This window comes from Eptesicus fuscus, chromosome 1, assembly GCF_027574615.1.
Source record: "Eptesicus fuscus isolate TK198812 chromosome 1, DD_ASM_mEF_20220401, whole genome shotgun sequence".
Lineage (NCBI taxonomy): Eukaryota > Metazoa > Chordata > Mammalia > Chiroptera > Vespertilionidae > Eptesicus > Eptesicus fuscus.
The window spans coordinates 106,402,164-106,419,423 of record NC_072473.1 but is presented as its reverse complement, the minus strand read 5'-3'; the positions used below and the strand labels follow the sequence as shown (position 1 = coordinate 106,419,423).

Below are 17,260 nucleotides of genomic sequence, written 5' to 3'. Positions count from 1 at the left end.
ACAAAGTTTATTATATTGGAAACTAGAATTGGACCTCTTAGTATCCTTTTTGAAATAGAGAACTTTAAGCAACTAATTTTTTTTCCTTTGGTTAGAGATCTTCAGCATTCACTCGAATGGATTCTTACACCCTTTTACAGGTGATTCCCTCCAGCCCTTTTGCTCATCCTCTTTGCTTAGCAAGAGAGGCTAGTGATTTTTATTTGATAATGTACAAGTATTGAGATTTAGAGAATCAGAAGCCCACCTTAAAACTGACATGCTTTGTGTTTTTGAGAAAGCAACTTTGATTCACTGTAGTGTTTGGCTAACAAAGTTATTTTTCATTTTGTTTCAGGGATAATTTCACCCCCCCCCCCAATTCTGGTTTATTACTAAAATCTACAGTGTGGTGAAAGTGGATTAAAGAATGTCCCCAAAGGCTTCCAGGCACATTAGCCTTGCTTTTGAATATCTATATCTATGTGAACATCTGTCTATCTATCACCTATCTATCTATCTATCTATCTATCTATCTATCTATCTATCTATCTATCTATCATCTATCTCTATCTATCATCTATTCTTCCAATGACATGTTTTATATATATATGAAAAAACAGGTTGGGAAAACGTTTATTTCAAATAATATTTTCCTGAAAAGATACCATAAAATGGTTTAATTTAAAGCAATTAGAACAAAGAGGCACATTTCTTTAAACAATTAAAGTTGAGTACACTGATTTTTCAGGTGAACAAGTTTTTTTTTTCCTTTTTTCTTCCTCATTTTGTTTAGAGCATAACTATTTTCAAATAAATCTTAGGTAAAATGTTAAATTTTTTAACATGAATCAATTGTACAAACTATATTACACCTATGTATCTGGGTGATCATTTAAAAGTATACATTGGTTTAGCATACAGATTTTATGAAATACCAGATACTGCTTGCTGACTTATTTCTCAAATCTGCACATTTCTGGTTGTTAGCTGTCCTTTTTCTGTTTTCTATCCTTTGGAGGCTGAGAATGTTCAAGTTTGAGTTAATTGTGTGTAGATAAATCTTTGGAGTTAATTTTCTTGTGTTTATTTGCCTCAATTAAGCAATAGTCAGGTGTCACTACTTCCTAAATTTTGGGTTTTGTATTGCAAATATTCTTTAAGCTTAAAGTTTTGGTAGAGCAGTCATGAATATCATACATTTTCTGAAATAAATGTTATTGGTAAATATTTGTCTTGTCTTATTGAGAAAATGTTTGAAATATATCTATACATTTCTTTTTATAATTTTAAAAACATTTATTTATTTGAGAGAGGGAGGGAGAGAGAGAGAGAGAGAGAGAGAGAGAGAGAGAGAGAGAGAGAGAGATTTGCTGTTTCACTTATTTATGTAGTATTCATGCATTTATTGATTGATTCTTGTATGTGCCCTGACTGGGGATCAAACCCGTAACTTTGGTGTATTGGGGTGATGCTCTAACCAACTGAGCTACATGGCCAGTGCTCTCTATACACTTCGATTCATGTACATCCTCAAAGCCATCCTTAAACTGAGGGGGTACTTATTTATGTGTGTAGAGATCAGAGAGGTGGTGCTGCTCTTGAAGATTGTAATGAGGAGGGACAGGGTCAGAGAGTTGCATTTTGAAAGAGAGGGAGTTGACTAGTTACCTCATGGATGAGGAAAAAAATCCACTAGCCATTAGTATGTCTTTGTCTGTATTGGAAGGGTCCTGAGGAATGAAGGGGACTGGCAGGAGAGGGAGTGGCAACCTTAAGGAGGTCAATGGTGTCTCTTGACAGTGAAGTTTTCAGATCCTATCAATGGTCTCCCATTCAGTCTTATAATCCAAAGCTGAAACAAAAACCCTGCCTGAGAGGAGTAACTGCTATTATGACATTCATTGGAACAATCTCCATTATACTCTAAATACTTTGAATTAAGTAGTGTTATCATAAGCTTCAAGGGATTCTTTTCCTACCAGGTCTGCTGCCTGATGGTTTTATCTGAACTCACAAGCCCTCTTATTTATATTGACTGGTGCATGAATTCATGCACAGGTGGGGTCCCTTGGCCTGGCCAGCTATCAGGCTGATCGGGGCTGCAGGAGGTTGGCTGTAGGAGCACCTACCACCAGGGAACAGCTCCTGCATTGAGCATCTGCCCCCTGGTGGTCAGTGTGCATCACAGTGACCAATCATTTGGTCGTTTAGACTTTTATCCTATATAATAAAGAGAGAATATGCAAATTGACTATCATGCCATAACAAGATGGTGGCCCCTGCAGTGAGGGCGGGGCCGGCTGCTCCATGCGCCTGCGTGCAGTTCCCGTGGCTCCACATGGTGAGGGGGGGGGGGTGGCAGGAGGCCCTGTGGCAGCGAAGAGGCCAAGCCAAGCCGCCTGGTGGTCCCGTGCTAAGAGGCCAAGCCATTAGAGATCCCAGGTGAAGAAGCCACTCTGCTGACCAGCCTGCGCTATGGACCTGTTCGGGCATGTGGCGAGGAGTCCTGAGCCTCTAGCCTGCAGCCTTCCAGCCTGGGTCTGAATCACTTTTCCCTTGAGCAACGTTTTTTCACGCATGTGTGTACAAGTTTAGGTTTTTTTTTTTTTTTTGGTTTGTTTTTACCCCAGAGATTAAAGGAATCGCCAACGTTATCTTTCATGTTTTTGAATCATCCTCTGTGCTTCTTTGATTTTTTGGTTGATAGTTTTCTGGGTCATGGGAAGTCTCCCTCTCCCCAGAGTTAGGAGCACCAAGCCCACATCCACCCATCAGCCTGGTCCTGTCTGCAGGGGTGAGTTCCTGCAGGCTGGGGTTTGATCCCCATGCATTAGCAGTAGACCAGTGCCTTTGTTATTGCTGTGTGTCGGGTTTTAATTGGACAAATGCCCGGCGGCCCCACAAAGAAGCCGCCCGACGGTCCCGGGCACCAGCTTAGCAAAATCTTGCAGGAGTAGAATTCTGTCTGGGTTTCCCCAAATTCCCTCAGCCCCTACTCACCCCTATGTAAAGGTACAGAACAAGTGAGGCCCCTTAAATAAAAATCAGAGGTCTCCAGCAATGGTGGGCCTCTCTCATCACAGTCATTTGGACTGGATGGCATTTGAGTATTTATCTAGGCACCATGACAGAGAAACACAAGCTCAAGTCATGATATCTTCCCTTAAATAATTCACAATCTTATTAGAGCGAGTGGATGATAAAAGTGCAGTAATGACATAAGAATGTAAGGCAACAATACAGAGAGGAACAGAGGCAATTGCTAGGGTGATTTTCCAACAATTAGTACAAAGAGTATGTGCTGTGAGTTAAATAAAAAAAGTGTGTGGAAGTAGCTGCTTCATGAGTATGGCATCCCTTCCTATTTTAAAGGAAGCTGAGTTCCACGTGAACTGTGTACTATGCTATGATATTTGAGGCATAGAACAAGGGAGGCTCTAAGTGTACTATGCTTTGATATTTGAGACATTATTGTTCAATGTGATTTATTTCTGTATGACTCAGTTTTGTAATAGTTAAATTACTAGAATAATACATCTTGCTATAAAATATTACTAGAAGATCAAATGACCAGGTGACATTTATTGTTATTTTCTATAAATGGACACAATCTCTGGTATGCTAAAGTGATAGGTATTATAGAAATATTCAGATAGGGAGACCTACAGGCTTGATTACAAGTGAGGTTTACTATCACAACCCAAATTTATTGCTTAAAAAAAAAGCAGGGAGCCAACTAGAAACTGAACCATATATAAGCCCTTGAAGGGCAAATGTAAATTGGATAAGCTTCACTATTACAAGAGCAACAAGAAAAAAATCAGATGCAAGAATGAGAAGCACATTGCATCCACTCTAAGTTGCTGCTAAAGAAAAAGAATGGTATACTATGAAAATACTTAATATACATTGTAAAGAGATTTGTTCAAAGAGGATTTCCTAGAGTAGGTGGTATTTCAGTTAATTTTTTAAAATGTGAAGAGGTTAGCTAGATAAGAAAAAGGGGTCCCGGATTGCAGAGGGTGCAGGCCAGGCTGAGGGCCCCCCGCCCCCATGCACGAATTTTGTCCACTGGGCCTCTAGTATATATATAGATGGTAGTGGTTTTATAGAAAGGCAAATTTATTTCTGCAGCAGTCATCTGCTGGATGGCGTTCATAGATTAGTTGAAGGCTGCTGCATGCAATTCTCATGGCAGTCATCTATGGACATCTTGAAATAGTGTGTGTAAGTCAGTATTTAGCTTTATTTTGGACTGAAAAATGGAGAAGAGCACTTTACTTTGATTGACACAGAGATGACTAGACCCTGAGACTCCAAATGTGGGCCTACTTTGGAAGCATGTGGCATGCAGTTCCTTGTACTACTTCCAATTAGATTACCAGAAGAGCTAGTAGGTCAAGCACATCGATTCAAGAGGAACTAGTGGGCTCTAAGGTTTTAGACATATTTGCATATCTCATCTGTGTCCTGTGTTTTCCTGTGCCATGGCTAGTGTTAAAGGTATAACTGGGGCTTGAGGGAGCATGCTTTTTTCCTCCTATTTTATAAACCCTAGTGAGTTGGGGATGAACTGAGGTGGGTGTGGGTATGGCTGAGTTGTGTTGAGGAAGGTGTCCAGGCCCTGACATGGGTAGGGGCCCAGTAGGGGTAACCCAGGTGATGGGCAGTACTATTTCCTCAAAACAAAGTCTATTGACTCCCCTCCCTTTGTTCAAAACTCTTTGCCTGAGAAAGACTGGCATTTGGGAGCCTCATAAACTATCTGGCCCCATTTTTCCACTCTGTCCACTTCACCCACACTTTGAAATTTTTTTTTTATTCATTGAGGTCTAGGCAAATACCCTTCTTCCAGGAAGTCCATCAGGGCGATGCCTCTATCCCACTGCAAAATTCTTATATTGGAACTAGAGGCCCGGTGCACGAAATTCGTGCACGGGGGTGTGTGTCCCTCAGCCCAGCCTGCACCCTCTCCAATCTGGGACCCCTCAAGGGATGTCCGACTGCCCATTTAGACCCTATCCAGGTAGGATTGGGCCTAAATGGGCAGTCGGACATCCCTCTCACAATCCAGGATTGCTGGCTCCCAACTGCTTGCCTGCCTGCCTTCCTGATTGCCCCTAACCACTTCTGCCTGCCAGCCTGATGCTTAACCACTCCCCTGACAGCCTGATTGATGCTTAACTGCTCCCCTGCCAGCCTGATTGCCCCTAACTGCCCTCCCCTGCAGGCCTGGTCACCCCTAACTGCCTTCCCCTGCAGGCTTGATCACCCCCAACTACCCTCCCTTGCAGGCCTGGTCCCTCCCAACTGCCCTCTCCTGCTGGCCTGATTGCCCCCAACTGCCCTCCCTTGCAGACCTGGTCATTCCCAACTGCCCTCCCCTGCTGGCCATCTTGTGGCAGCCATCTTGTGTCCACATGGGGGCAGCCATCTTGTGTTGGAGTGATGGTCAATTTGCATATTACTATTTTATTAGATAGGATAGCGCAATGTGAAATATTGGAGTCCACATATTTAATTCTACTGTGTAATAGTTTATCCACTGTTTTCTCTGTCCAAGCAATAGAAAAGGGATGGAAACCTAGTTATGTCTCCCTCACTGTTTTTCCACAGAGCTCCACATAATAACCAGATACACAATTAAAATTAGACTTTATTTAGCATATTTTAGAAGAATACGAAGGACAGATTAACAGCACCTATTTAAGAAACACAAACATTACTTAATAATATTTAGTTAAACCACAAACATCAATCTTTCTGCATTCCCCAAGCAGGAGTCTGTTATCCCTGTCCAGCAAATAAATAAACAAACAAATAAATGTATTGTAACATTTTAGAAAGAATACAATTAAAGCCAACCAATATATGAAACCTGTCATTGGGCAGAGTGTCTAAGACTACTGATCCATGTAACTATTGATTTGTGAATTTGATTGGGGTGTGAAGAGGCTTATCTTCTTGTTGGGAGGAGGAGGATAAAACCCACCCCTTTTATGCACCTGAAGGTAAATTGTGCCAATGGGAACTTGGCCCAAGGATTGTAGTTTGGCAATCCTTTAAAAAGGCACTTTTAAATTACAAATGCATTTTTGGAAGGAAAGAAATTCAAAATTTAAATATTAGTGCTATTTATTGACTGAATGCATGTTTCTATTGTTTTGTCTCAAAGCAGCACAAAATATGGTATTAAAGACAGTTTTAGAAATTATTTAATGAGGGTATTTAATGAAAAATGAGTTTTCTAGTTTTAATATTTTTGTTCTTAAAATATAATAAACCCATGTTACAGTCCTCTTGTCTGATGCAAGTGTTGTTAATATATGATTGTAATTCTTAAACACCTTGGCTGTGGCCTCCAGAGGAGTCCCATTACCATCTTACCATCTATCTTATCTCTCAGACAACCAATAAACACACACACACACACAGACACACACACACACACGAGTAGCCTTTTTCTATTTTTTTGTTGGTTTGTTTTTGTTTTCATTTGGTAGTGTTCTAAGGAGGCAGGAATGGTCACAATATAGATCTACTAAATGCAAATCTTGTCAGCAGTCAGGTACTAATTTGGTCTTGAGAAGACAGTATTCTTTTCATCCCACCAACAGGACTCCAATAACCTATTCTGGGGTCTCTGCTCTTTAAAAGGAAAAGGATTTTCTATTTTTATTTTTCATTCTATACATTCAATCTTTGGAAAACAGGCATACCAGTGCCAAGTGTGTTGTGGAGAACTGCAGTGAGGACTCCAGCCAAGATGATTAGTTCACATTAATGACCAATTGTACCAGAATAATTTTTCATTTGTCATATATACATTCTGTATTGTACTTTAAAGATTAAAAATTAAAATAAATGTACTATGTTCTACTTCAGAAATTGACCAAAGTGAAGGTCACACATAAAATTCTGCATGCATTTTATTAATTACATGTACTATCTATTTTTGAGCATGACACTATCTATGAACACATATAGTCTAATATCTAGCACCTTATCTCCAAGAATACTTATATTTTATATATAGTTACAGCTTATATTTAGGAGAATTACTATAGAAATAAATATACCACTGAAACAGACAAAAATACCAAAGTTTTTACATTAAAATTGTAGCACAGATGAAGAAGGGGAAATGCACTCAATTTTGAAGCACCAAACTAAAACCAATCTTGTTTATGTCTATATTTTAGAACCAGAGAGATCCAGTAATGAATTCTGAGACATAGCAAACATCTTGTGAGTATATAAGTTACTGTGGTTTCCCCCCTGATGTATGTACTTTGAGATATGAGAGTTTTGGGAGACAACAATGGAAACATTTAACTCCTATTGGCAACCTTCATCTACCTCGAGGATTCTTTACTTACCAAAAAGCCGTGGACTTGCCAGTAACCTGCCAATCAGTGGACAAGTTCTGTGTATTTTAGTTTTCCTATTTCTTCCTTCAGCCAGTCTTGTTGTTTTTAGCAGAAGACTGCTGTAATCAAGCTGGGCATTTGCCATAGAGGAAGAGATTGTAACTGGAGAGACTTTATTAAATGGGTTTCTCTTCGTGTTGAATTTTAGGTTAGGGCCTGGTGATTGTAGCTCACTGCTTCTGTCTCCTCACACCTAAGCTAGGAGGGGCTTTGAGGGGACCAAGAGCACCCGTTTGGCCCATAGAAAATGAGAGACAGAGATAAGGAGGGAGAGGGTTAAAAGTCATGACTGACCAGATTTTCTCTTCTTATCTTGGTAACTGGCTCACAGCCAACTGTTCCTTTAATCTTGTGTCTGCTCTAGAAGGAAAAGACATTTTGCTTAGAAAAGCCTCTCTTGACAGCATGGGGTTTGTCTTAAGAGGAATAAAAGAAGACGTGAGGCGAAAACACTTCTTTTGATTTTTTTCTCAAAATATAGGGGAGGGCAGTTATGAGAAAAAGTGTAGTTCAGTAGTTTAAATTGTTCCTCTTTGTTTCATCCCAACAACCTTTGAGGATTTTATCTTGGAGAACTCAAATGACCAGATCAGATGCATAATTTTCCTCTTTCAAATGGTGTATTTCAGACATTTTAAGAACATTTTCTCAGCATTTAAGAAATACTAGTTTAATCTTGTAAATTATTCCTCAGATAGTATAAAAAATCTATTTTTTAAAAAATTGATTTTTAAAGAGAGATGAAGGGAGGAGAGAGAGAAATATCCATCGGCTGCCTCTAGCATGCCCCCAACTGGGTATCTAGCCTGCAAGTGAACTGGCAACCTTTGGGTGCATGGGACACCACCCAACCAACTAGCCACACCAGCAAGGGCTGAAAAAAATCTTTTGAAGTAACTACCTAGCTTAATTGGCTTATTATGTATAAAATGAGGCAATGTTAGGCACCTTGTAATTTTATAGGTAAAATATTTTTTAAAGTTTTTTCCCCCTGAAATAATTAAACAGTATCTACAGAATTGAATGTGTCCCAAAGATGTGTTGTATTGGGAGCTTTTTGGTAAGAAGTAAGATGCCTTCCTCCTCCTAAATTATAAAATGGCACTTTCCCTTACCTGTTGAATTTGAAGTAGGTATCCTGGTCATCTCTAAATTAGGTTGTAGTTGGGAGGAGACAGAAAAATACCTTTAACTGCTGGTTACTCCTACTGTTTACTCCTCTTGTTCCCTGCTTTCATGGGCCCCAGGTCCCTGTGAATCTGTCAGCTCTAGTTTGGGAGGGGATGAATGGGAGTGAGTGAGCACACAGAGCTTCAAGCAAGGGGTATTCCTGAAGGGCCAGTACAGGAGGGGGAGCGAGGCAGGTGAAGTCAGTGGGCATGATGGCCAGAGGTAGGCAAGGAGCCAGAAGTGCAGAGGACTTCCCGGCAGCTAGCCTTTGTGGTACCGTAGAGAAGATGGACCCTTGCATCACAGAAGTCATAGAAACCCAGGGCTTGCACCTTATTACAGCCTTCCCAAGCTTGTTGAAATTGGTGTGCTAGTCAAAGCACCTGCAACTCCTCAGCAAACTAGATGCTCTATTATCCTATCTAATAAAGAGGGAATATGCTAATTGACTGCCCAGCCCTCAAAGATAGTGGCATCCACAGCCAATAAGGAGGGAATATTCTAATTGACTGCTGCACCCTCAAAGATGGCGGCGCCCACAGCCAATAAGGAGGGGATATGCTAATTGACTACCATGTTCTCAAAGATGGTGGTGCCCACAGCCACAAGATGGCGGTGCCCAGTCCCCTCAGCCCTGTCAGAGTCCCCCAGTCCCCACAGTCCCACAACTGCCCAGGGCCGGCTGGAGGCGCAGGTAACCAGGGCTGGCTGAGGCTTGCGCTGCTGGCAGTGGCAGCAGGAGAGGTGTGATGGGGGCATTGCCTTCCCCTGATCGTCAGGTTGCCTCCCACCCCTGAGGGCTCCCGGACTGTGAGAGGCAGCAGGCTGGACTGAAGGACCACCCCCTCCAGTGCATGAATTTTCATGCACCGGGCCTCTAGTTCTTAAATAAGGAAATCATTAAATTGGAAATCACATCATTTCAAAGTTTGGTTTGCTGTACTTTAATGGGATTTTTACTGCACATATGAAGTGGCCTTGGCAAAAGAACACATTCTTTAAAAACATTTAGGGAAAACTATTGCATGTGAAGATCTGTAAGGCTAATGATGACCTTTTTTCTTCACTTTCCTATTTTCAAATGACAAAACAGTATGTGCAGTAAAACCTTATTAAGTTGATAGTGTTTTATTCAAAATAGCATGGCATTCTAAGCAGTTGCTCTCTCCAAGCTAACTAGAGGCCCTATTGTTCATTAAGAATAAAATGTCAACAAAGCAGAATGCTCTTAATTCAAAGGTTCTCTTTCCCAGTCTTCTGTTTTCAGAAGGTTTCCACGTTGAAAAATCTTTTGCCATAAGAATGGACAATGATTAAAATAGAGAAAAAAGGAACTTTAAAAAGGAAATCGGGGAGTTTTAGTTTCCTGGAGAATGTTGTGTGTGCTGTTAAATGAACTTACCACACTTGTACAGGTCTGGTTCCATTTTGATTTAGGATTTTGGCAAACAATTTTCTCTGATAAACTTTGAAGGGGTTGAGCTTTAAAAATAAAACAAGAAGTTCAGTTTCAACAAAAGATTTGGAGACACTTATGTTTGAAATCCCATTTCCTAACCAGGTAAGCATTTCTACTCAAAAGACAGGCTACATCTACCTTGAACTCCTTTGACCATGACAGATTTTCATGGCAATACCCCTCCTCCCATAAGAGGTTTATATTAATAAATGTATGACTTAATTCATTTATACATTTTGGTAAGAAAATAAGATTGTGCAAGGGTGAACTTCAGCCCCCATGTCTTGTCTGAATTACTACAATTTCCCAAATTAATGGAGTTGTAATTAATAAGATTTTCATGGACACATCGAATGGTCATATAGGCAATTTCTTTACCCAGATATCATTTGAGGACAGGTTAATACAATAATTTGGCAATAAATTGGTATAATAAATGTATGACTATAATTTATTTATATATTTTGGTAGAAAAATAAATGATTATGCAAGGGTAAACTTCAGCCCCCATGTCGTATCTGAATTACCACAACTTCCAAATTAATGAGGTTGTAAGTAATAAGATTTTCATGGACATATGGAATTGACATATCAGCACAATATTATTTGGGTCTGTCCCCTCTCTTTTCCTAAATTCTGAACATGGCAATCCAAAATTCCCATGCAGACTTATTCACAGCCCCAATACTTTGCTCTTTACCTCTCCCCCTTGAGAAGCTCATGTTGGAATCTGTGAGGAGGAAGAGATAAAGAAAATATGAATGAGCTGGGCATTTATATGAATTAAATTTGAGTTCTATATATTAGACATGGTATTTGCACAAGAATGAGGCTAAACTCTGAATATGGCCATCTTTATGTACAACTACCTGATTAACTCTTTTCAAGCAAATATACCATCCTCCTCCCTACACGGATTTCTGCATGAACAGTTGAATGGCCAAAGAGTTATTTAATTTGATCTTCTGGAGGATCAAAAACATTGTTGTGACATTTTATGGTTCCATGTTATTTGGTCAAGTCAGTATGGTGTGTACCTTCAGAAATACATAGGTATATTGCTTACCCAAAATGATTTCGGGTTTTAGGATTTGAAAACACTTCCTCTGTATTGACTCTAGGGATAATTTAGATATTTTAAAGGTAAGCCCAAAGTGATCTACTTCAACAGCAATAATTAGGATATGTCTGACCCGAACACTTTGATTTTAGAATTGTGTGGAACAGGTCAGATGCTTCCCAGGTATTGAGAAGCCATCTTGTTTGTTATTTCTGACTCTCTTATATTTCTCTCCCACATCTGCAGAGAGCTTAAAGGCTTTAGAGAGAACTGCAGGTGGAAAAGACACATGGGTGTGCCTGGAGGAAGGAAAATGTTTATCCTGACTTGCTTGTTCCCCATGTGGAGATCATATTTCGTGTCTATGATCTCATGGACACTAAAGACATTTCTAATGGATACATCACTACTGAGTGGCATTGTGAGTTTTGTAGAACTTTGGCCACCTCTAGTTGAATTTTTTTTAGGGGGCACTGTTTGACCAAAAAGGCCTATTTGGACCTCCCTTCTTGCCACACCCGCCCCCCCCCCAAGTGATTGGTAGGGGAGATTTGGAGGATTCTTGTGAGCATCCCAATTCAATCACAAAGGAAAAGTTATAAAATAGTGGCATAATTTCTGTTCCACTATTATTCAAGTGGGATAAAGGAAATAAATTAGTGTCTATTGATAGTTTTCCATTTGCATAAAATGACCTTGGTTCCAGGCCATGCACAAACCTAGGGTTTTATAGAAAAAACTCAACTATTTAGCCTCATGTTATTTCTCTATCTTCTCCCTTGGACTAGCTTCCCATTTCAAACATGCCCTATTTTCCTCTTCCACTTTTCTGGATCCCTGTAGAGCAGGGGTGGGGAACATTTTTTCTGCCAAGGACCATTTGGATATTTATAACATAATTTGTGGGCCATACAAAATTATCAACTTAAAATTAACCTGCTATATTTGGTCAAGCATTTAATTAACTCACCCCTAATGCCTTGGCAGGGCCAGATCAAATGATTTTGCAGGCCTTACACAGCTCACAGGCCAGGCATTCTCCACCCCTGCTGTAGAGGATCTGGAAACTTTGGTATTTTAGCTACATGATACTTTTAGTTTCCACAATAGTCTTCGCACCAGATTGTAGATCTCATACATTGATCAGTCAGTCAGGTTCTGCTTCTTGGGTTCCATGAGTGATTTGGCCCATTGCTTTTCTTTCAGTTAAACATAGGCTGTAACCCTTGCCCATTACCTCCTGACGTGAGGTCCTAAAAGTCTTTAAGTTCATAGACTTCATCTTCCTCTTCCTTCAGAGTGAAAGCTGACACCTTGAAGCTCTGGGGAGACACACTAAATACCAAGTCCAGGTCCAAAATGGATAGACCTTGTTGCTTTAAGAAATTTGGAACCTAATAATTTTTTTGGGGAAATTTCAGTCAGAATCCTCAAGTCTGTGCTTTGAGGGACACACTTTTAAGGGAAGACACCGTTCCTACCTCTTCCATATATTTATCTATCTTGTGGTGAGATGGATGCGTGCAACACCTTTGCCTGGAATGGTATGGGTTGGTGTTAATGGGATTGTGAGTGGTCCATTGAAAATAAATCTATTCCTGTTTTCTGTACTGTAGGCAGTTCAAGGTTTGCTTTAGAACTCACTTCAAGGTGAAGTGGCAGAACTGTGAGAAGGGACAGCCTTGTCTTCAGTCCCATCCTCTGTGCCAGCTTCAGTTCCAGGAAGGTCTGGGTGGCTATCTTCTTTTGGGGGCTTTTCTTTGCAGAAGAACTTCTTCAGCATATCCTGAATTTCCTTCTTGATGGTCTTGTGCATGTACCCATAGATGTAGGGGTGGATGCAGCACTGCAGGAAGAAAAGCCAGATTATTATGGTGATCACCCACTGGGGTACCTTGGTTTGGATATCCACCCACACAGCTAGGACTGCTAGAAAGCAGTAGGGCCCCAGGGATAGCACGTAGGAGAAAATGATGAGGAAGATCACTTTAGCAGCTTTGCACTGGTAGCACCTGGGCAGAGGAGGGTCATTTTTGCTGTTTCGACGACTTGGTGGGAGACTCTCTGGGATGTTCACTGCTTCGATGTCATCCTCACTGAAATTGATGTTGTCCTCATCAAACTCCATGTCATCTTCACCCAAGTCAATGTTGCACTGGTTGACCTCTATCTGACTGCTGCCTGCTTTCATGCTGCTCTCAGTTTTGGTGCCACCTTCTTTACCCTCCATGCTGCCATCATTGGCTATGAAGCTGCTTTCTTTGACCTCCTTGTTGCCTTTGGCTTCCATGCTCCCTTCCTTGGCTTCCATGCTGCCCTCTTTGGCCTCCACACTGCCCTCTTTGGCCTTGATCTCTCCTTCATTCTGGCTGTGGAACCTGCTCTCACCCTGGAAGTCATCTTTCTTCTCTCCCTCTTCATCCTCATTCTCCACACAGTCCTTGGCCCGAATCTTCAAGCTGTGGCTCTTGACATTGTACAGAAGAGCATGCTGACGCCGGGCTGCACCAAATACCACAGAGTAGCAGGCAATCATGATAGCCAGTGGAATGATGATAAAGGACACCACACTGAGAATGGTATAGCTGGGGCTGGCCCCCCAGATCATGGAGCAGAGGGCATTGCGCTCATCAAAGGCAGCCTGACCCCAGCCATAGAGTGGTGGTGTGCTCTGGAGGATGGCCAAGATCCAGGTGCCATAGAGGAGCATGTAACCCCGGCGTGGGGTCATCTTGGCTGGGTAGGAGAGTGGGTGGATGATAGACAGGTAGCGATCCACTGACACTACAACAATGGTGTTGACACTGGCAAAGGCGAACAGGTGAGTGAGGCTGACCAGGGCAGTACAGAAGTGGCTGTTGAGGGGCCAGAAGAGAGGCACAGACATAGCCACTACCCAGGGGGCCACGAGTGAAACTTGCAGCAGGTCAGTGATGAGAAGGTTAAAGATGAAGCGGTTGGTCACCTGCAGCAGCTGAGGCTTGCGCTGCAACACGAGTGCCAGCACTATGTTGCCAATGAATGAGGCAGTGAGAAAGATGAGCAGCACGCTCGAGCGGATGATGCCGTGAGCCAGGCTGATGGGCATTTTGGAGAATGGGATGCACGTGTAGCTACTGTTGCTTTCCCGAGTAGTATTGGTGCAGGTTGAGGTCATATCGGTGGTAGGCGTATGTAAGACAGGGTTCAGGCTTGGAGCCGGCACCAGCAGGCGGTAAAGGGGTGCATGGACCACACTCACTGCTGGGGATGAAAGAAAGAAACACATGGGTCAGGTTAATCACCAAGGGGGCACCAGCTTCAGGGTTTCAGCACTGGGCAGCAGTGCTGCCTAATCCCCTCCCCAAGGTCATCGCACAGCCTCCTTTGGCTTTCTCGCAATCCTTCTCTTACTCTCCAGGTCTCTCTGCCTCTCTCTAGGTCTCTGAGTCCCTACTACTTGTTTCTCCTACTGGAGCATGCACGTGTGTGCTACTATCTTTGAGTCACAGAGTTTGGGTTTCTCAAGATTCCCCAGCTGTCTCTTCCGGTAGCGCCTGCACGTGCTGTGTCCCAGCCTGTTTATGTTCAGTTCTTTCTTTCTTTCCAGTGTCTCTAGCACACTCTTTCTGTATCTCCTGGAGGGTGTGTATATGTCTCACAGTTTTCCTCCAACTTTCTCACCCTGCTTCTCACTTTGCCCTCTGTCTCTATTTCTTAGACTCTTGCTAGCACATGCATGCTGTCAGTCTCTGTCAGCTTGTCACATTTCACATTTCTTTTCTGTCTCTTGTGTACTCTAGTCTCTCCAACTCTTGGTCAGTTTGTCTCTCAGTCTCTCTGTGTCTCTTTCACTAGCAGACTTTCTCTGTAGCTTTGTATGTGTGTCTCTATCTCTCTTCCTCTTTATCTCAGCCTTGTCACTGTCTCTTCCTCCATCTCTTTCTGATGCACTCTTATTTCTCTCTGTGTGTCTGCCTGTCACTGACTGTGGCTCACTAGAACATGCACTTCCAGGACTTTTCCTGATGATGTCTTGTCTCTCCATTTCTCTGACAATCTTTGTGGGTCCCTAACACACCTGCTCAGTATCACTCGCTGTGTATGTGTGTCCTTAGGTCTCTCTGTCTCTCCAACTCTCCTGTTGCTGTGTTTCCCTCGGATTCTCTATGTGTTCACTTTCTCTCTATTACTGTGCTTGCTCTTTCCTAAATCCTCTCATCTCTGTCTCTCCCTGTCTTCCCCTGATGTTTGTCTCTCCATGTGTTAAGTTCTCTCTTTATCACTGTCTGCCTGTCTCTTTCCGTTGCTCTCTGAAGATCTACTGCTTGTCCCTCTTTTTTTAAAAAATATATATTTTATTGATTTTTTACAGAGAAGAAGGGAGAGGGATAGAGAGTTAGAAACATAGATGAGAGAGAAACATCGATCAGCTGCCTCCTGCACACCTCCTACGGGGGATGTGCCCGCAACCAAGGTACATGCCCTTGACCAGAATTGAACCTGGGACCCTTCAGTCCGCAGACCGATGCTCTATCCACTGAGCCAAACCGGTTTCGGCTGCTTGTCCCTCTTGATTATCTATTTCTCCGTTACTCAGGCTCACTCTCTATCATGTGCAATTAGAATCGGTTTTTGTGTGTCTCACTTCTCCCCAAGACTCTCACTAAACGCTTTCTGTGTATATTTCGGTGTGTGTGTATCTCTCTGTCTCCATTTTTCTCCGATGATCCCTCACCTCGGTTTTTCTCTGGCTGGATCTCGGACTGTGATCTCTATCTCAGTGTCGACTTAATTTTGCCATGGAAACCAGCTGCCACCTTGTCCACCACGGGCTCTAGCCGATAAATCTCCTAGTTTCTCAGCAGCACAGCCGTGGTGGATGCAGGGAGGATGCCTATTTCGCCGCATGACCCCCTCCCACCCATTCTGCATCATTTCTGCATTCTCCAGCCCACCTGATATCTGCGGTGGGTGTTGGGAAGAGTGAGCTGGGGAGAGGAGAGGAGGCAGGGGTGCCAGACTGTTGGGGAGAGTCTGAGAGAGAGTGAGAAAAATTGAGAGATAGAGACAGAAAGAGAAAGAGAGCCAGGGAGAGAGATCGAGAGACAGAGAGATGGAACAGTGACATCGAAAAAGAATAAGAAAAGAGAGGATGAGAGAAAGGATGAGGAACCAAGAGAATTGTTGTTGGTGGTGGGGAGAACGCACGAGAGAAACTGCGAGGGGAAATCCGAGGTTGAGGGGATGGCCAAGGGACTGGGAGAAGCGGCCACACCGCTGCCCTGCCGTCGGATCGCGGAGGATGGGGTGTTCCTGGCTCCTGAGCTCAAAGTCCAGTCCCCTGCTAGGGCCACTGCGTTTGGAGCATGGGCCCGCCACTTACCTGTTGCTGCTGGAGGCGTCGCTCTACCGGAGTGGCGTGCGGGTCTTGAACAGACTGCTTCCCGAAGCGCCCGAGGCTGTGGGCTCGCACGGGGCACTGGGCACCAGGCACCAGGCACCGGGCCACAGGAGCGGCGGGAGCCAGGCGCTTGTGCCCCAAGGTCTGGCCAGCGCGCTGCGCTGCAAGCTCTGAGCCGCAGCCGGGACGCTCGGCGGCGTCTTAAGGCAGCGCGGAGCCCTCACCTTGCGGCACTCCCTCCCCTCGCCCCCCACCCGCGCCGGTGACGCACGAGGCCGCGGGCGCGGGAGGAGCGGGGGCTGGCGGGTCGGGGACATGGCAATGGACCTCGCTCAGATATTCTCACCACGGGTCCTCACCCCAGGCGGTCCGATCTCATTGAGACCTCACAGATTGGGGGTTATCCTCAGGGTTGATTTTCCCGCAAACCCTATGCTTTCCCAGTCCCCGTAAGACCTGCACAGTTCTTCCAAAGAAGCAGAGACCTAGGCAGAGGGCCTTGGGCCCCCGCAACCTTTGAAGGCCCTTACCCCTACTCACCCCCGCCCCCCCGCAAGTGGGCCTGAGAGAGGAATCCTGGCATTGATATTACCGATTTCCAACGATTTTCTCCAGCTCCCAGCAAGAGCTAAAGAGCATTTCCTTTCCTGTAGGTTTTGGGAGTAATCTAAGACAAGCCAGTTAATTGTCCACTATATTATCTGATCGAAGTATATCTGTAAGCCTGTAAGAAGCCTCTCTCTCCCTCTTCCCCCTCACCCCCCATCTCTCTCTCT

At 43.4% G+C, this 17,260-nt stretch overlaps 1 protein-coding gene across 1 annotated transcript; it reads right to left on the bottom strand.

Annotated features, from left to right (window-relative positions):
• Window positions 1-12,746: 12,746 nt before the first annotated feature.
• GPR101 (G protein-coupled receptor 101) lies at window positions 12,747-14,258 on the bottom strand. The gene has a single exon (XM_008160025.3). The coding sequence runs from the start codon at window positions 14,256-14,258 to the stop codon at window positions 12,747-12,749; it is 1,512 nt and encodes a 503-aa protein (XP_008158247.2).
• Window positions 14,259-17,260: the final 3,002 nt, after the last annotated feature.